At 41.5% G+C, this 18,199-nt stretch overlaps 1 protein-coding gene across 5 annotated transcripts in view; it reads right to left on the reverse strand.

Annotated features, from left to right (window-relative positions):
• HTT (huntingtin) overlaps positions 1-18,199 on the reverse strand; it is a 217,061-nt gene that overhangs the window by 181,240 nt on the left and 17,622 nt on the right. For all 5 annotated transcript variants that reach the window (XR_004645949.1, XM_034772451.1, XM_034772453.1 and 2 more), the window contains exons 3-7: positions 17,510-17,630; positions 15,772-15,831; positions 10,303-10,382; positions 7,830-7,968; positions 7,388-7,529 (exon numbers count right to left, since the gene is read on the reverse strand). Coding sequence is in view for 4 of the 5 variants with exons in the window: in XM_034772451.1 (XP_034628342.1) it covers positions 7,388-7,529; positions 7,830-7,968; positions 10,303-10,382; positions 15,772-15,831; positions 17,510-17,630 (542 nt within the window). In the remaining variant the exon portion in view is untranslated. The remainder of the gene's footprint in view (positions 1-7,387; positions 7,530-7,829; positions 7,969-10,302; positions 10,383-15,771; positions 15,832-17,509; positions 17,631-18,199) is intronic.

The following is an 18,199-nucleotide window of genomic DNA, read 5'->3' on the forward strand; positions in this document are numbered from 1 at the left end:
TGAACCCTCCTTGCCCATTCACAGAGAATACTACCACAGCATTGTCTGTGAGGACTTGTAGATCCTCTCCCTTCATGTGAAGGAGAAAAGATCAACAAGCCAGATGAATACCCCACAATTCCTTCATGTTTATGTCGAGGGTCAAATCTTGTTGAGAACACACAGCTTGAGTTGGTAGGTTTACTAGGTGAGCTCCACAACCTACAGAGGAAGTATCTGTAACCAGAGTCAATATGGGTAAGGGAAGGTGAAGGAAATTCCCATTACATATGTTGGCCACATCCATCCACCACCAGTCCAAGGAGGCTAGTACTTGAATCAGCATGTCCAACGGGTGACGAGGGAGGAGTAAACCAGCTTGAACCAGCCCTGCAACTTTCTGAAACAAAGTCTGGCATGCCGAATCACATACATGGAGGAGACCATGCGTCCCAGCAGTCTGAGGAAATTTCTTACTGTTGTAAGTGGATGGGCTTTCAGATCTATGGAAATGTTTAACATTGTCTGGAATCTGGCTTCAGGCAGAAATGCCCTGGCTATTATACAATTCAGAAACACCCCTATAAATTCTATTCTCTGAGCTGGGGAGAGTACTGATTTGTCCTCATTGATCAACAGACCCAGAATACTGAAAAGAGACAGATCCAGGATAGAATGACTTCTGCTTGGAGCTTGGATAGACCTCATATCAGCTAATCGTCCAGGGATAGAAATATCTGCATCCCTGCTTTAATCAGGAATGCAGCTACAGCCACCATGCGTTTTGCAGACCGACAGATACGCTGAAGGATAGGACCAGAAACTGATAATGGGTGTTGTTGACCAGAATTCTTAGGAATCTTCTATGGCTTTGATGAATAGCGACATGAAAATATGCATCCTTCATGTCAAGAGCAGTGTACCAGTTGCCTGGATCCTCGGAGGGGATGACAGAGGCCAGACTGATGATGTGAAACCTTATTTTCTTTATATATTTATTCAAATGTTGCAAGTCTAGGAAGGGTCTGAGACCTCATTTTTTCTTTGGAATCAGATAGCAACATGAACAGAAACCCTTCACTCGGTGGAGAGGGTGAACCTCTTCTATAGTTCCCAAATGCAGAAGAGACTGCACTTCTTGGAGAAGGACATCCTCATGACAGTGGTCCCTGAAGATGGATGAGAAAGGGGATTAAAAGAGGGGGACAAACTGCAGTGTGTGTCCTGTTCCCCAGTACTTCAGACCCATTGGTCTGTAGTAAGATGGGACCAAGCATACAGGAAGTGAGATAACCTATTGGAAAAAATGGGGAGGGAGAAAACTGGTACATTGTCATCTGGTACTCTAGCCTTGACAAGACAGCCAAACAGACATCTATGGATTTCCCAACTGTCTTGAAGAACCTGCCAAAGAAGAAAACTGAGGAGGAAGTGGTCTTCTCCTGTGCTTTTTCCTCTATTTTCTAGATTGGTCAGGCTGCCTCAATGGGAAAGGAAGGGATCTCTGCTGGCAGAATTGTTTTCTTTTAGGAAAAAGCATGAAAATTTCCAATGATTTCAACATGGCCCTCGAATCTTTGAGACTGTGGAGTGTCTCATTAGTCTTCTGCAAGAAGAGCATAAGGACCCTCAAAAGGGAGATCCTAGTTCACCTGCTGGGACTCCTGTGGTAGACCCAAGGACTGAAGCCACCAACATTTGTGCATAGATACTGCAGATCCCAGGGCTCTGGCCACCAAATCTGCCCCACCTAAGGATGCTTGCAGAGAGGTGTGAGCCAACAGCTTGCCCTTGTCGAGCACTATATGGCAACCTCTGGCAACTTGTCTGAGATGTTTAGCTTACTGTCCCAGAGGAAGAGGTGGTATCTGGCCAATAAGGTTTGTTGGTTATCTATACAATATTGTAGACTAGATGTGGAATAAATTTTTCTACCAAAAAGCCTAATTTCTTTGTATTCTTGTCCTTTGGGGTAGAAAAGGGTTGACCCTGATGGCACTCTCATTTGCTGCCATGACAACTAAGGAATCTGGTGAAGGATAGTTATAAAAACATTCATAGCCTTGAGAAGGGTCATCTTCTCCTGGTTCTCTTGGCTGTTGGAGGCAGAGGGTGACAGTTGCCACAAGGATTTTGCAGATTTAGTCTGGCCTTGCTGATAGGTAGAAGGCTCTGCCGAACTCAGAATGTCTACCACCCTGTGAGAATTATCTTGGACCACCTCAACAGAAATATCAAGAGGTATCTAAAAAAATCTTGGTAAGTCCTGCAGTCATTTTGGACAGGTAAGGAATCCCAGAGAACAATAGTCTCACTTGGTGATGAGGAGGATGAGTGCAAAAGAGACTGAGGCTGATCCTCCTGTAGTGCAGCGGGTGGAGGTTCCAATGCCTGCAGGCCTGAGGGTCTTCCTTGGTACCAACAATAACCTCCTGGACCTCCTCATGTGCTCTCGCATGTCCTCTGCTAGCAGATCTGGTGATGAACCTGGGAGGATCCAGAAGCGGGATGCATGCCCCACGGGTTCCAGGAGCCATAACAGCAGCAAGAGTCTGTCTCTGAACATTTGGTGGATAGTAACTGAACTCCCTTGATGAAGGAGCATAAGAGCCTATCTCACACTCCAAGGAGGACCCTAAAGTGCTCTATCATGATGGCGTTATGCCAGATGGTGCTGAGGTTCAAGAGCTTCTCTCCAAAGATATACCACTACAAGGGATGATATGCTAGGTTTATCCCTAGAGTGCACAGGTCAAGCAAGTGCTGGATACTCTGATGATCTAGCCCTGCCCCATACCAGGAGCTCATCACAACTCTGAGTTAAGTCCATAGCCATGGCCTAAGGATGCACACTGGTATCGGCCGGCTTCACTCTGATACCATCAGTGAGTCCAGTACCAAGAGTATGTCTTGTGGCACAGGCCTCCAGAGTCATTGCTGCCGAGATTTTCCTGGTGCTTCTGTTGCTGAATGAAGTAGTCAGTATCCTAGCAGACATCAGTCTCAACAGCCCGGGCACTGGTGCCGGAACTGATGACCCCAATTAGAAAAGCTCAGTACTGCGGAGGGACTCTTCCTGGAGCAGACCCTCCTCAATGCTTACTGGTGGACAGTACCAGGAATCTCAAAAGTCTCTGCTCAAAGAACCCCTTCTAAAGTAACTACACAATGTCATGTGGGGGCAGCCACAGAATGCCTTCTAATTTTTAGAAGAGTGTGCAAACTCCACCCATCTAAAATTGTGGAAGCATTTTATTAACTCAAGACTTAGTTCTTCAAGTACAGAAAGGTAAAGAAGCGACTTTAAAGCAGGGATGGCCAGCAGGATCTTCAAGGTTGGCTTTTAAAGAAGGAAAAATGGACATGAAGGATACTCCTGAAAATGTAGGTATTCACTAAAGAGAAGCAATTAGAAAGTCAAACAGAATGTTGGTGTGGAGGGATACAGCTTGCTCAGGAAGGATAGACAGTGGAAAAAGGGAGGAGGTGTTGCCTTATATATTAAAAATGTACACACTTGGACTGAGGTGGAGATGGACATAGGAGACGGAAGTGTTGAGAGTCTCTGGGTTAGGCTAAAAGGGGTAAAAAACAAGGGTGATGTCATGCTAGGAATCTACTACAGGCCACCTAACCAGGTGGAAGAGGTGAATGAGGCTTTTTTTAAACAACTAACAAAATCATCCAAAACCCAAGATTTGGTGGTGATGGGGGACTTCAACTATCCAAATATATGTTGGGAAAATAACACAGCGGGGCACAGACTATCCAACGAATTCGTGGTCTGCACTGCAGACAACTTTTTATTTCAGAAGGTTGAAAAAGCTACTGGGGGGAAGCTGTTCGAGACTTGATTTTAACAAATAGGGAGGAACTCGTTGAGAATTTGAAAGTAGAAGGCAGCTTGGGTGAAAGTGATCATGAAATCATAGAGTTTGAATTCTAAGGAAGGGTAGAAGGGAGAACAGCAAAACAGAGACAATGGATTTCAGGAAGGCGGATTTTGGTAAGCTCAGAGAGCTGATAGGTAAGGTCCCATGGGAATCAAGACTGAGGGGAAAAACAACTGAGGAGAGTTGGCAGTTTTTCAAAGGGACACTATTAAAGGCCCAAAAGCAAGCTATTCCGCTGGTTAGGAAAGATAGAAAATGTGGCAAAAGACCACCTTGGCTTAACCACGAGAGCTTGCATGATCTAAAAAATAAAAAGGAGTCTCATAAAAAATGGAAACTGGGACGGATTACAAAGGATGAATATAGGCAAACACAGGAATGCAGAGGCAAGATTAGAAAGGCAAAGGCACAAAATGAGCTCAAACTAGCTACGGGAATAAAGGGAAACAAGACGACTTTTTAATCAATACATTAGAAGCAAGAGGAAGACCAAAGACAGGGTAGGCCCACTGCTCAGTGAAGAGCGGGAAACAGTAACAGGAAACTTGGAAATGGCAGAGATGCTTAATGACTTCTTTGTTTCGGTCTTCACCGAGAAGTCTGAAGGAATGCCTAACATAGCTAATGAGAAGGGGGTAGGTTTAGCAGATAAAATAAAAAAAAGAACAAGTTAAAAATCACTTAGAAAAGTTAGATGCCTGCAAGTCACCAGGGCCTGATGAAATGCATCCTAGAATACTCAAGGAGCTAACAGAGGAGGTATTGGAGCCTCTAGCTATTATCTTTGGAAAAGCATGAGAGACGGAAGAGATTCCAGAAGACTGGAAAAGGGCAAATATAGTGCCCATCTATAAAAAGGGAAATAAAAACAACCCAGGAAACTACAGACCAGTTAGTTTAACTTCTGTGCCAGGGAAGATAATGGAGCAAGTAATTAAGGAAATCATCTGCTTGGAAGGTGGTAAGGTGATAGGGAATAGCCTGCATGGATTTGTAAAGAACAAATCTTGTCAAACCAATCTGATAGCTTTCTTTGATAGGATAACGAGTCTTGTGGAAAAAGGGAGAAGCTGTGGATGTGGTATACCTAGACTTTAGTAAGGCATTTGACACGGTCTCGCATGACATTCTTATCGATAAACTAGGCAAATACAATTTAGATGGGGCTACTATAAGGTGGGTGCATAACTGGCTGAATAACCGTACTCAGAGAGTTGTTATTAATGGTTCCCAATCCTGCTGGAAAGGCATAACAAGTGGGGTTCCGCAGGGGTCTGTTTTGGGACCGGCTGTGTCCAATATCTTCATTAACGACTTAGATATTGGCATAGAAAGTACGCTTATTAAGTTTGCAGATGATACCAAACTGGGAGGGATTGCAACTGCTTTGGAGGACAGGGTCATAATTCAAAATGATCTGGACAAATTGGAGAAATGGTCTGAGGTAAACAGGGTGAAGTTTAACAAAGACAAATGCAAAGTGCCCCACTTAGGAAGGAACAATCAGTTTCACACATACAGAGTGGGAAGAGACTGTCTAGGAAGGAGTACGGCAGAAAGGGATCTAGTGGACCACAAGCTAAATATGAGTCAACAGTGTGATGCAGTTGCAAAAAAAGCAAACGTGATTCTTGGACGTATTAACAGGGGTGATGTGAACAAGACACGAGAAGTCATTCTTCCGCTCTACTCTGCTCTGGTTAGGCCTCAGCTGGAGTATTGTGTCCAGTTCTGGGCACCGCATTTCAAGAAAGATGTGGAGAAATTGGAGAGGGTCCAGAGAAGAGCAGCAAGAATGATTAAAGGTCTTGAGAACATGACCTATGAAGGAAGGCTGAAAGAATTGGGTTTGTTTAGTTTGGAAAAGAGAAGACTGAGAGGGGACATGATAGCAGTTTTCAGATATCTAAAAGGGTGTCATAAGGAGGAGGGAGAAAACTTGTTCACCTTAGCCTCTAAGGATAGAACAAGAAGCAATGGGCTTAAACTGCAGCAAGGGAGGTTTAGGTTGGACATTAGGAAAAAGTTCCTAACTGTCCGGGTGTTTAAACACTGGAATAAATTGCCTGGGGGGTTGTGGAATCTCCATCTCTGGAGATATTTAAGAGTAGGTTAGATAAATGTCTATCAGGGATGGTCTAGACAGTATTTGGTCCTGCCATGTGGGCAGGGGACTGGAGTCGATGACCTCTCGAGGTCCCTTCCAGTCATAGAATTTATGAATCTATAATACCCTCCGGAGAAAGACCCAAGACCCCTCACACCAAAGACAAAACCCTGCTGCACACAACCGTGGTTACACACGTTTTGTAAGCCTTCCTAGATCCCAGAACGACCCCTCCCCCAATGCCCCAACTGTATGCTCCCTTTCTTTGACTATTATCTTTCAACATTAGAGAATCGTCATTTGACACCTGCCCTGGGCAGTGTCCAGGCTTGGCAAGCCTAAACACTAAAATAATCATAACATTGATTTGATTTCAGTTTTTTCTAACTCTTTTGATAAAAGTTTAAGAGTTGACAATGAAATAATTGTATTTTTTTTCCTTTTAGCATTAATCCACATGCTTATTCCATTAACAGAACTAGAATTAGAAGGACATTTTCACAGTTGACAGACTAATGAAACTGTTGATCCTTCAAGTATACTGGGAGTTCTGATGTATTGGATTATTCCAACTTTTCTTTTTTTCATTATGTACATGTTTTAAGTCACAATGCTCTATCATTTTATTTTGTGGACTATGCTTTTTCATTAATCTATACTTCTAGATTATCTATCCATAGTTTTGATATAGCATTTATCTGATTTAGGAAGAGGTGATGAGTATCACAGAAATACGGCATTATATGTCTGTAAAAGTCCCCCTGACAAAAGGCAAAAATGTGACATACCTAATTTTTTTCATTCTGTTGATTAAATGTGCCACAGTACCATAAAGCAGTGGTTCTCAACCTTTCCAGATTACTGTACCCCTTTCAGGAGTCTGATTTGTCTTGCATACTCCCCAAGTTTCACCTCACTTAAAAACTACTTGCTTACAAAATCAGACAAATACAAAAAGTGTCAAAGCATACTAGTACTGAAAAATTGCTTACTTTCTCATTTTTACCACATAATTATAAAGTAAATTGATTAGAATATAAATATTATACTTGCATTTCAGTGCATAGTATATAGAGCACAGTATAAACAAGTCATTGTATGAAATTTTAGTTTTTACTGACTTCATTAGTGCTTTATAGGTAGCCTGTTGTAAAACTAGGTTACTGTCTACATGAGTTGATGTACCCCCTAGAAGACCTCTGTGTACCCCACAGGTACGCATACCCCTGGTTGAGAACCACTACCATACAGCAAGCATTGGTGAGACCTAACATACATGTTAGAAGTTGGCAAGCAAAGCTACCTATCATAGGAATTACTATAATAATTTAATTTTATATTTGCCAATTCTGTTTTTTCCAATATTACTCATGACTTGAGGAAGTAGGAGAAGTTTCCTGAATCTTACCTAAAAGCACATTCAGTAACCAGGAATAAAAATATTGTGTTCTTCGTGAGTGTTGACAGATGCTCACTGCTGATCCAGCTGCTGTTCGACGGATGGTAGGAGAACTGGATTTAAGATTAGCAATGAAAGCCTTCAATAAAACCTAAAAGTTACAAAAATAAAAAAAAATAAAAAAAAATTCATCAAAGTTACTTAAAGACAGGCAGAAGTCAGTAAGCAAGTAAACAAGAAAATTCTTCCCCTCCATCCACCCAAAAAGTTATTTTGATTTAAAATTTACTATCAACAATCCAAGGGGTAGAGGAGAATTTAAATAATACACGTTTTAATAATTCAAATCTGGTAGCTGTTACACTGCCGTTTGTAACATCTGATTAATGGTTGATTAACTGTTTTCTCATGTGCAATATAAATGTTTCTTAATAGTTTAAAACAGCTGTACCTTGATTTCATTGTCATTTGCAAAGTTGCCAAATGCTGCCATGATTTTTGGTATTGCTGCAGCCAGTGTCTCTTGTACCGATTCTTCAGGTCGCTTACTTATTCGTGTTAGACAGGGCAATAGGTTGACTAAGTATGGCCTAGTTGTAGCATAGGAAGAAGAATTCTTTCGGTCAATAATATTTTATCTAATCATAAGCATTTGATACATTCTTTCTAATGCAGCCCACCCCCCAAAATCAAAGCTCGGAGTGCTGTACAACAGTATTATATACACATAAAGATATAATATATCAGCAATACAGCATATACACCATTATGGTGATTAGAAGTGGAAGGAGTTAAAAAGAGTACACAACACTGAACTAAAATTTTGGGGCAGGGACTATTGTCTTCATGAGGGTTTGTATAGAGCAAAACACATGCTCTATACATGTGCCTGTTGTATTAATTTCAATGGACTATATACGATCAAAGTGTTAAAGGTGTTAACATAACTGTCACTGTCCAACATTAAATAGTTTCAAACAAGCTTCAGTTTTTGGTATACAGAAACCTCTGCCTGCTTAGTACCATGGCAAACACTTCATTAATTTTTTTTTTTTTTTTAACATTTCATTAAAGATACAGAAAAGAAAGAAAAACAGTTAAAGCATTTGAAATGTAAAGTGTTAAATAAGGCTTTCATTTTAACCATAACCTTTGTTCCCTCTTTAGCTATATGGAGTTTTTATAAGGAACAAACCTTTGTTAACAGTCTTTTGATAGTATTAAAGATGGTAATAACTGCCCTTTCTGAAATAAAGAGATTAAGTTAGTTGCAATGGGCTGGAGCTGTTATTAAAGTCCAATCCTGTTTTTGTTTGTTTGTTTTTAAGACAAAACAAGACAAATGCACACAAAAGGGAAGAGGAAACCCCCCCCAGCAAAGATAGAAAAATACTATTGTTTCCATCTCTGGTGTTCACTTTCACTAGCTACCTCACTGCTGGAGAAACAAATGCACAACACACCAGTTTATTAGCTACTTTGAGACCTGGCAAACTTTTACCAGCATTGGGCTGTTTAGGCATTGCTTGTCTTTTTGGTCACAGGCTTACAACAGTGTTGTAAAATATGCGGTCTTGGCTGGGTAAGCCAGATTCTTATACAGAAGGCAAAAGAAGAGGGATAGGGAAGAGAAAGAAATAAGGTTGGGAAGAAAAAGACACAAGAAGGGTGACAAAGATCTCTGATGGTGTTTGGGATTTAATCAAAGCCAGTGGAGGTGGCCATGTAATCTGGCCCAGTCTAGTCAGGGCATCTTTTAGGATCAGGACAATGAAGGCCCAACAGCGCCATAGTGGATCCCAGGGTCCCAGAAAATGGTGGAGGTGGCAGCCAGAACGATGAAGCTCGCACCCTCCCCTTCTCTCTACCAGGCAATGTTCGCATGCACCAATCTTCCTCCCAAAGTCGCTTTGTTTAAGGACCCCAAAAGGAAGTGATGGGTGGAATAACCCATCCTTCATTAACATGTCCACCAATTATGCCTAATTTCCACCACACCAATTTTGGCCCATTTCCAGTCCCACATGCTTTTTGTTTGCCAGATATGATCTCACCAGAATCCTTGAATTATATCAGTAAGACTTTTTTGTTTAGATTAAGTCAGTCTGTTTTTCACCTTTACACATTTTTCTAAACAAAATTTTATTTAACAGACTGAGTTGGATTTGTAATCTTTTCCCATCAACATTTGTTATAGAGACTGGACTATTTCATAAGCTTCCATCCACTCTCTCACAGTTAGGCTCACAACTAGGATAGTCCTACTAAGCCCCAATTACTGCTACAGGCCCCAATCATTAATGGGATCTTTGGGTTATACAATAATAAACAGTTAATAGAAATAACTATAGAAAGATGCTCACAAGATAAGAATGGGAAGCAGTATGGTCCAGTAGTTACAGAAAGACAGGAAGTCAGGAGACTCGGGTTTCTAACTCTGCCATGTGTGGCTTAGGTAATCTTGGGCAAGTAATTATTTCATAACTGTGACTTGGATTCCTCATCTGAAAACTGGGGATCATTTTTGTAAAGTTCTTTGAGATCCGATGCACAGCGCTATGCAAGAATGAAGTATTCTGTGTGACTAATTTGTCTAGATTTTTTTTATAGTTAACACATTTAATGCAGTAAAACACAATAAGGCTTGAGGGGAGTGAGGGAGGTCAATAAATTACATCAAAATTCTATTCTCTGGTAAAATTACAGCTAAATTAATACCGCTGAATTATGCGCAACTTGTGGAATTTCAAAGGACCATAAGGGAATCCCAATGAATCCCAGCCAATAGCTTTATTAAATGAACATCTCAGTTTGGATTATGAAGCAGGACTGCCACCAGTGATGATGTATTTACTTTTTCAGTTTTATGTTTGTGTATGGTAGACAAATAACACTTCTGCATACCAAAAATGTGAATCACCTACCTGCACTTCTGAGGTCGAACCAGATGGGCAAGCTCAGCAAACCTCCAAACTGCAGCACGTAGGCTTCGAGAAGCACCATTCTAGATAGATTGAATGTATAATTTGTTACAGATCAGCACTCACAAACATCCTTTAAAACTGGATAAAATGATTTTGACTGTATATGAATTTTAACTACAAAAGAGATTCAATTCCCTAACATCTCATGCTTGTAAATCCTAATATGGCTTCCAGACAGGAAGTGAAATTAAAAACAAAGGACAGCCTAAACTCTCTCCTAGCTGAAAAGGAACATAAAAATGTGTTCAAAAAGCTCAATTTTTTAGTCTCTTCCTGGAGTTTTATCAAGTGGTCAAAAATAGGGACCAGAGAAGGTAGTCATATGCAAGAGAAAGTGAATGGCTCTGCTGAGATCAACTTCAGTGATAAGAAAGCATCCAGCCACAGGTAACAGCAGATTGTTCTTGCTCCCCCTCCTGCATCTCACAGCACAACAGCAGAATGATAAAATGCCAACATCTAATAGCTCCCGGTCAAGAGTCATAAATTCAGGCTTCACTCCACAGCCCAAGATGGCCGGGCCATTTCAGTTTAAGATTTAAGCCTGCAATGTACATGTTGCTGGAGGGAGAGGTGTTTGCTTTTTTTAAAAAAATTAAAATCTTAACTAGAAGTATAGTCCTCATCCATAAAAGAATTGGTTCAAAACAGTAAACTCACAGGGAAAGACAAATAGGAGACCTTTTAAAGTCATTTTGAATACTGTGGAAAAAAATTCACTTTCTAGCAATGTTAAATTAATGATGAGAGACACTACAGTCATTATATGCATCTTGAAATGTGTAGATGTTTCATACTCTTCTTCAGCAGGTCATTAATACCAAGTACTTTCAAGAATATCAACTGCATTCAAATCCCATAATGTTAGAAACCAAACAGATTAAAGACTGAATTAAGAGATTCTTGAATTGGTTTCTCATGTGTGAATTTTTCCCACATATATACAAGCTGCCTATCATGGTGGTATCGAAGAAACAAGATTATACTTAACCTTGTAAAAAATTGGAGTAAAAACTTCACCTGAAATCCAAACTATGTACCCCTTGGAATTTGGGTTATTGTCCTGAACCAAGCAATGGAAAATAGGGAGAGTACCATGTGCTTTTTTTTTAAAAAGCAGACAGGCCCGTGCTAGACAGGACTTCTTGTGACTCAGCATAAAGGCAACATATTGCTTTAAATCTGTTCTATTTTTTAGAAGTGGAAGTTGAATCTTTTGCTAAACAGCGTTTGGAGTCTAAAAGTAATGTAAGAAATGGTAACTTACTGTAACTGTGGTTGTTCTAGGTGTGATGCAAACATGCATTCCACTTAGATGTGTGCATGCTCAACATGCCAGAGCCTAGCAGTGCCCAAAGAGCAGCCGTGCTCACACCCCATGGCCATAGCCCCTCCTCTGGTGGCGCTGACCTGATCCCCTTAAGTTCCTTCGCACCGAACACCCAGAGACAATATCCGATACAGAGGGGATGGAGGGTGGATCGTGAAATATCCACCTATATTGTCTCTCAAAAAACCACAGTTACAGTAAGTAGTGTATTCCACTTAGGTGACTCACAAGCAATACCCACCTCTTGAGGTGGGGCTTGGAGTCTAACTAAACAAGGATTGCAGGACTGCCTACGAAAGCTTGTATCCTCCGTGGAAGATGCAGTAATGGTTCGTAAACATACGGACGAACACATAGCAGCCCTACAAATGTACAGTACTGAGATGTCACTGAGGAATGCTATTAACATTCCTCAAGCTCTTGTAGAATGATCTTGGAACTGTTAAGGAGACGTAGCCAAAGCTATTTCATATGCAGTCTTGATACAGGACATTATCCATTTAGAGATCGTCTGTGGGAAAAAAAAACCACTTACCCCATCATACAAATTGCATATGACACAAACAGGCAAGGCAAATCGTGAAACAGTTTAATCCTGTCCAGACAGAAAGCTAGACATCGTTAGACATCTAACATATGGACATGTTGCTCCTCCGGAGAGGAACGTGGCTTAAGAAAGAATACAGGTAAATATACTGCCTGGTTCAAATTAAACTGAAAATTTTAAAGTCACTTTGTTGTTGGAGAACTCTGTATAAGGAATGTCACACTCTTCTTGCCGATATTATCACTACCAGGAATGCAGTTGTCTGACACAAAAGGAGAAAGGGACAAAATGCCAGGTACTCAAATGGAGCCTGATGCCTGCTGGTTAGCAATCCACATCTGCAAGGAAAAGGTGGAATAAATCTTGCGGGAGCAGACTTAAATCTGCCCTACTGGGCCCTACCGTTCACCGGTTACGACCAGGGAATTTGGGGCTGGATGGAATCTCTCAAATCTCTGCACTGGAATCAAATAGCATTTCTCCATGTGCTTTGCTGCAGGCAATAACAAATCCAGCATGCTCCAGAGGTGTTCTCCTGCAGGAACTCCATTTGAATACCCAGGGAAGCAGCCATGCACTGCAAAAGGTTCTTGTATGCCTTGAAATCTCCGGTATAAGGGAGATGAAGAGCCAGGAACCACAGAATCATTCACAGATGAAGATGAAGTCGTTAACTGTGCCAGAGCTGGATCCCGTTCCAGGACAGACAGACCTGGATGGGACATTCTGGGGGCTCTGAGAGGGGAAGGCTCACTAGTGCCTGGGCCTGTGACAGATTGACAGTCACTGCCACAGACCTGGCTGGTGATCTCGCCTTCAAGCAAGATGTGGAGTGGGACCTCAGAGACCGAGGAGCATCCCACAGAAGCCACTGGTATGGATAGGGCTTTGGTGGTCAGTAGGAGCCATGCCAGGGACCCCTGTCCTGACCACGAGACAAGCACCAACCTCCTACACATAGCACTCCATGAACAGCTCCCGATGTGGGTCAGGCAGAGAGTGAGAGAAGGAAGATTCCAACCCAGACACTGAGGAATCCTGAGCTTCAGCGGATAATGGTGGAGCCAACCCTGACTCTAGTCCGACTGATCTGTAGCCCAGAATGAAGAGTGAGCTGGTGCAAACAGTCGGTTCTGGTGCTGAAAGCTGTACTGACCCCAAAGTCGGCAGTGGTACCAAGGTAACTGATGATACCAAAGAGCAGGGAGGTGAGTACTTCCATGGTAACATCGGTGGCATTGGCCATAGGGGTGCTGAAGAAGCTCCTGGTGCTGAGGAGATCCCTTGTACTGAGCCCCACTTCCACCGACTGCAAAGGGGAAACATTGGGGCATAGTGTTGACAGACCCACAGGTTCAGAAGCCCACCCAACTTACAGGGCTATAAAGGACACAGGCCTGGCAAATTCCTGAACCAAGGGAGAGGTCAGGAAAGAGGCAGAGGAAGTCTGACACTTATACACTCCTGGCACAGAAACAGCCAATGGCAGGATCACCTTCATCAGTACCAAACTCAACCAACACCCTGGGACCAGAACCTCTGACCTCCCTACATAGCACTGGCGAGTGGCTGCCAGGACCCACTCCTTCCCACGCACTGGCAGTCACACTGTGCCAATCCACACTTCTTCTGGAGGAGAGAGATGGGTCCCCACACAGGATCTAGACCAGATACAACCTTTTCCTTGGCACACTTGATGGGAAACATCTCCTCCATCTCTTCAGAGAGGCACCAGCTCCAGAGGGCAAAGCAGCAGCATTCTTAGAACCCAGGGTGACCTCCAATCTGCTGAAGGCATTGGTGCTGAAGCAGGCTACACGGCCTGTTCAAGCAGGTGCTGCTTTAGACAAAGATCCCTTGCCACCTGAGTCTATTTGGTGAACAACTTGCAAATTAAACTCCACTCCTTGACCTGGCTTCTCCTAAGCACAAGCACCACATGTGGGGATCGCTCACCCCTCCCACCCCCCACGACGGACAATGTTTAAACCCTGATGAGGGGGATCACCAGAGAAGTACTTAAACTAAAGCTAACTAATACCAATCTAACACTATACTAAGGGTACTAATTAACTATATAAAACTAGAAAAAGTCACTAAAATAGAGGACTTTGAGGTGAAAAGCACACAGAGCTCCAACTCCAGCCACAGGTGGTAAGAAGGAACTGAAGAGGGTCGGGACGGCAACTCCTCATATAGGCGGGGGGTGAGGGGGAAGAAGCTATGGCCCTGAGAAGCGAGTGCGCATACACACGGGTACTGCTAGTCAAAATTCTCCAGCTCCAGTGCAATGAGCGCGCAAATGTAATACATGGCTGCATATACTCGAAGAACAGATGGGAGTGTTTCAAACTTCAGTTTAAACACATTTTTTTCCTTCTCTTTTTGTATCTCTATAATCTGTCCATGTAGACTAGATTAATATTCACAAGACATTAATAGCACAGGTTAGGAGGAGAGTGGAACAGTTAGCACAACATCTCAGTACATGTGAAATCCTTTCATACTGTGAGCTTCTCCTATCTCTTAGAACAATGGGTCTAAAACTTTTTTACTGGCGACCCCTTTCACATCGCAAGCCTCTGAGTGCAACCCCCCTAATAAATTAAACACCCTTTTTAATATATTTAACACCATTATAAATGCTGGAGGCAAGCAGGGTTTGGGGTGGAAGTTGACAGCTCACGACCCCCCATGTAATGACCTTGCGACCCCGAGGGATCCCAACCCCCAATTTGAGAACCCCTGCCTTAGAAAAAAATGTCTCAAGTTGTTGGGTATTTTTTTAAAACTAATGAAAGTAATAGGGTTTATTTTTTACTCATAGTTGTGATCAAGATGCAAGAGCACCTACATAGAACATGGCAAATAACGAGACTTGCATGGGGTTCCACAGGGTGTTTTAGTCTTCAGCAGAGAAGAGCTGCTGGCGTCCTGAATAGAACTTCTATCTTCCCTGAGCACTACTCCAGTGAGTTATACTTCCCCTGCCTCTGATAAGAAATATATTAAAAGTATTAACGATGTGTTAGAAATGATTAATGATAATATTGGTCCCGCTATAAATTCTCTTCATGCGTATGTCTTCACAGGTGCAGTAAGCAGTCACCCAATGATACAGTGTTCCGCATTTAACATTTGCTTAATTTCTTCTTCCTTATTTTACAGGCACCTGCTAACAGAAGCTACCACAGACTAAAATAATTAGCTTGCATATATAATAAAAGCGTTGCCGTGGAAAGAAAGATGTTTGCCATGCTATATGGAGGTGCACGTTACCTGAGCAGCTGTTAACGAGGGACATTTTTATGTTTAACATCCACACATTGTCACACACACAAATATACATTAAAAAGAAACCAGTAAATATAGCTCTTGCAGCAGCTCAAATGTCAATTTAATCAAAGAGAAATTTACACTTTTTAAAAAACAATCACTTCACGGATCAATACATAACATTAATCTAACAGAATACTTAAATTATTAAATATCAGACATGCCCAAATAGATAAAAGGAAGGAACTACACTCACCTTTTTAATTTCTTTATAGAGTTCTAACTGTAACCTAGGAAGGTTGGAATCCATCAAAGCCTATAACAAAATGGACACAGAGTTTATTGTACCATAGCAGAATGTGATTTTCAACTAACAATGTTACACTTGTACTGGAACAGCTTCTGAAAGTATGAGGCAATCTGACCAGATGCTCTTTTATTTGGGGGGGGGGGTTGGGGGAGAGCAAGTGTTAGATGCTGCAAGACTCTCCTCTTTGAGAAAGCTTTTTACCACAGCCAAAAGGAAGAGGGAAGGAAGGAGACAGAAGGGGGAAAAAAATATTTATCTCAAAAAGAGTCTCCAATACAAAGGAAGGGAAAAGAGTAGAAGACTCCATCAAGTCTATTAGTTCCCTTGTCATGAAAACCTAATTTATCTAGGAAGTGCTTACATACAGTGGTGATGGATGTTTGCTATTGAAGACAAATATCTGAAGAAAAAGCCAGCAGCCTTATCCTACAAAGTGATGAGTTGCTTCAACTTTCATCAACTTAGATGGAAATCTAAAGTGTTTGGCAGCTTACAGGATCAAATCCAATGCTAGTTATCTGAAGCAGGCGGATTTTGCAAGGTGTAAAACAAATTAAAACTTAATTCTTGAAGGCATTGCCATTAAAGATTACACATTACGAGGCACCAATTCTAAATTTGTTTTACCCATATATTCATTTCAAAATCAAAATTAGTTTATAAACCCATTATAACAAGGGTCATGATAAATGACTTATTTTTAGTTTTTACAACAATAAGTAAGAAATTCCAATTAATTGCTGTTAAGGTTACAGAGTGAGCTGTACCTTTGACCCTCCACTCAACCTCTCCATTGCAATTCTTTCCAAGTTACAGGCCAACATCTAAACCTCTCTCATGGTGGAATCCCATGATTCACCCCCACTCTGACTGGGTCATCAAATTACAGTATTCATTTGCCAACTGTAGACTTAGCAGGGCTAGCTAGGTTATAGCCCACGCTTAGACTTTCCTTTGGGAGTCTAGACCAGGAGAAGAATGCAGTCACAGAACAGCTTATTCAAAATCAAGTAACATTTATTTACCCATAGGACACAACAGAGGAAAAGGTCAACACAACAAAAACCTAAACATATATAGTTTTAGCTAAGCTCGGTATTTCCTTCAAGCAGTTGGGTAGGTCCAGCTTAGCCTTGGTATCCCCTGTTGTCTTGGGGACCAAGTTACAACCCTCTCCTCTGCAGACCCTCTCCCACCTCAGAAGTTCAGATTTTCATCACTTTTACAGAATCACAGATATATAGGGCTAGAAGGGACCTTGAGAGGTCCAACCCCCTGCACTGAGGCAGAATCAAGTATACCTAGATCATCCTAGAAAGGTTTTTGTCAAACCTGTTCTTAAATCGTGCAATGATGGGGAATCCACAACCTTCCCTGGCAGCCTATTCCAGAGCTTAACTACCCTTATCGTTAGAAACCTTTTGGCCTGAAAGGATAAAAGTAAAGAAACAGTGCCAACAGTATATCAGAAAGTCTCTTACATGCTTTTGTTCTTAAGAAATGTGTTGACCTTGGTGGATAAGCAAGGTTAGCAAATGTACTTGAGCTCTCAATGTGTTAAGAGTAATGGTCAAGAACCAGGGAAACGGATGATGAAATGAATAATATCAATTTAACTTCATATAGAACAACCTATTAAAGAAAGGACAAACCTGATAAAATACATACATTACATAAGTCTTACTTTTATAACTTTATTGAGACATTCGTCAGCAACCATCCTGACATCAGACTCTGCATCATCACTGCAGAGAAGAAAGAGTTCCATAGCAATACCCAGCAGTTTCTGAAATTCTGGAGAATTCCTAAATTTAAAAAAAAGTTAACATGTTAAAAAGTACACTATGGAAAGTTAAATGAATGTTACTGTTTGTGAAGATAGACAGGCTGAAGACTGGATTCCATGTTTGTGGTTTTCACTTTTCTTATTGACCCGGTTTGGAAATAAAATAATATTATTACAAATGTTGTCCTTTTGCAATTGAATTGCATTTCCCATGCCCAATATTCTGAATGTAAGAGAGGTCAATATAGCATCATACTGTTTACATACCATCCTCTTTTCACCCCAGGATGACCCTGTATCTTGCAAACAATATGCTAAAGCAAGACAGCTCAGAAGACACAGTCCTTGCACCAGAATCACCCATAACCTCAGAAGTGTGTGTTAACTGCTCTTACTGAATCAGTAAAAACAACAAAGCACAGCACTTGGTGTAGGTCCTAAAAACCAGCATATTGATTGCAATTTAAGAGTGAGCTTTGCAAACACAGACTATTTAGAACCCAGAGACCACTCCTCCACGAGACTCTAATCTCTTTAAAACAGCCTTGCAAAATACAACACAGATTACCTGGGGCAAGCAAAACTTTC

This window comes from Trachemys scripta, chromosome 5 (genome assembly GCF_013100865.1).
Source record: "Trachemys scripta elegans isolate TJP31775 chromosome 5, CAS_Tse_1.0, whole genome shotgun sequence".
NCBI classification, from domain to species: Eukaryota; Metazoa; Chordata; order Testudines; family Emydidae; genus Trachemys; species Trachemys scripta.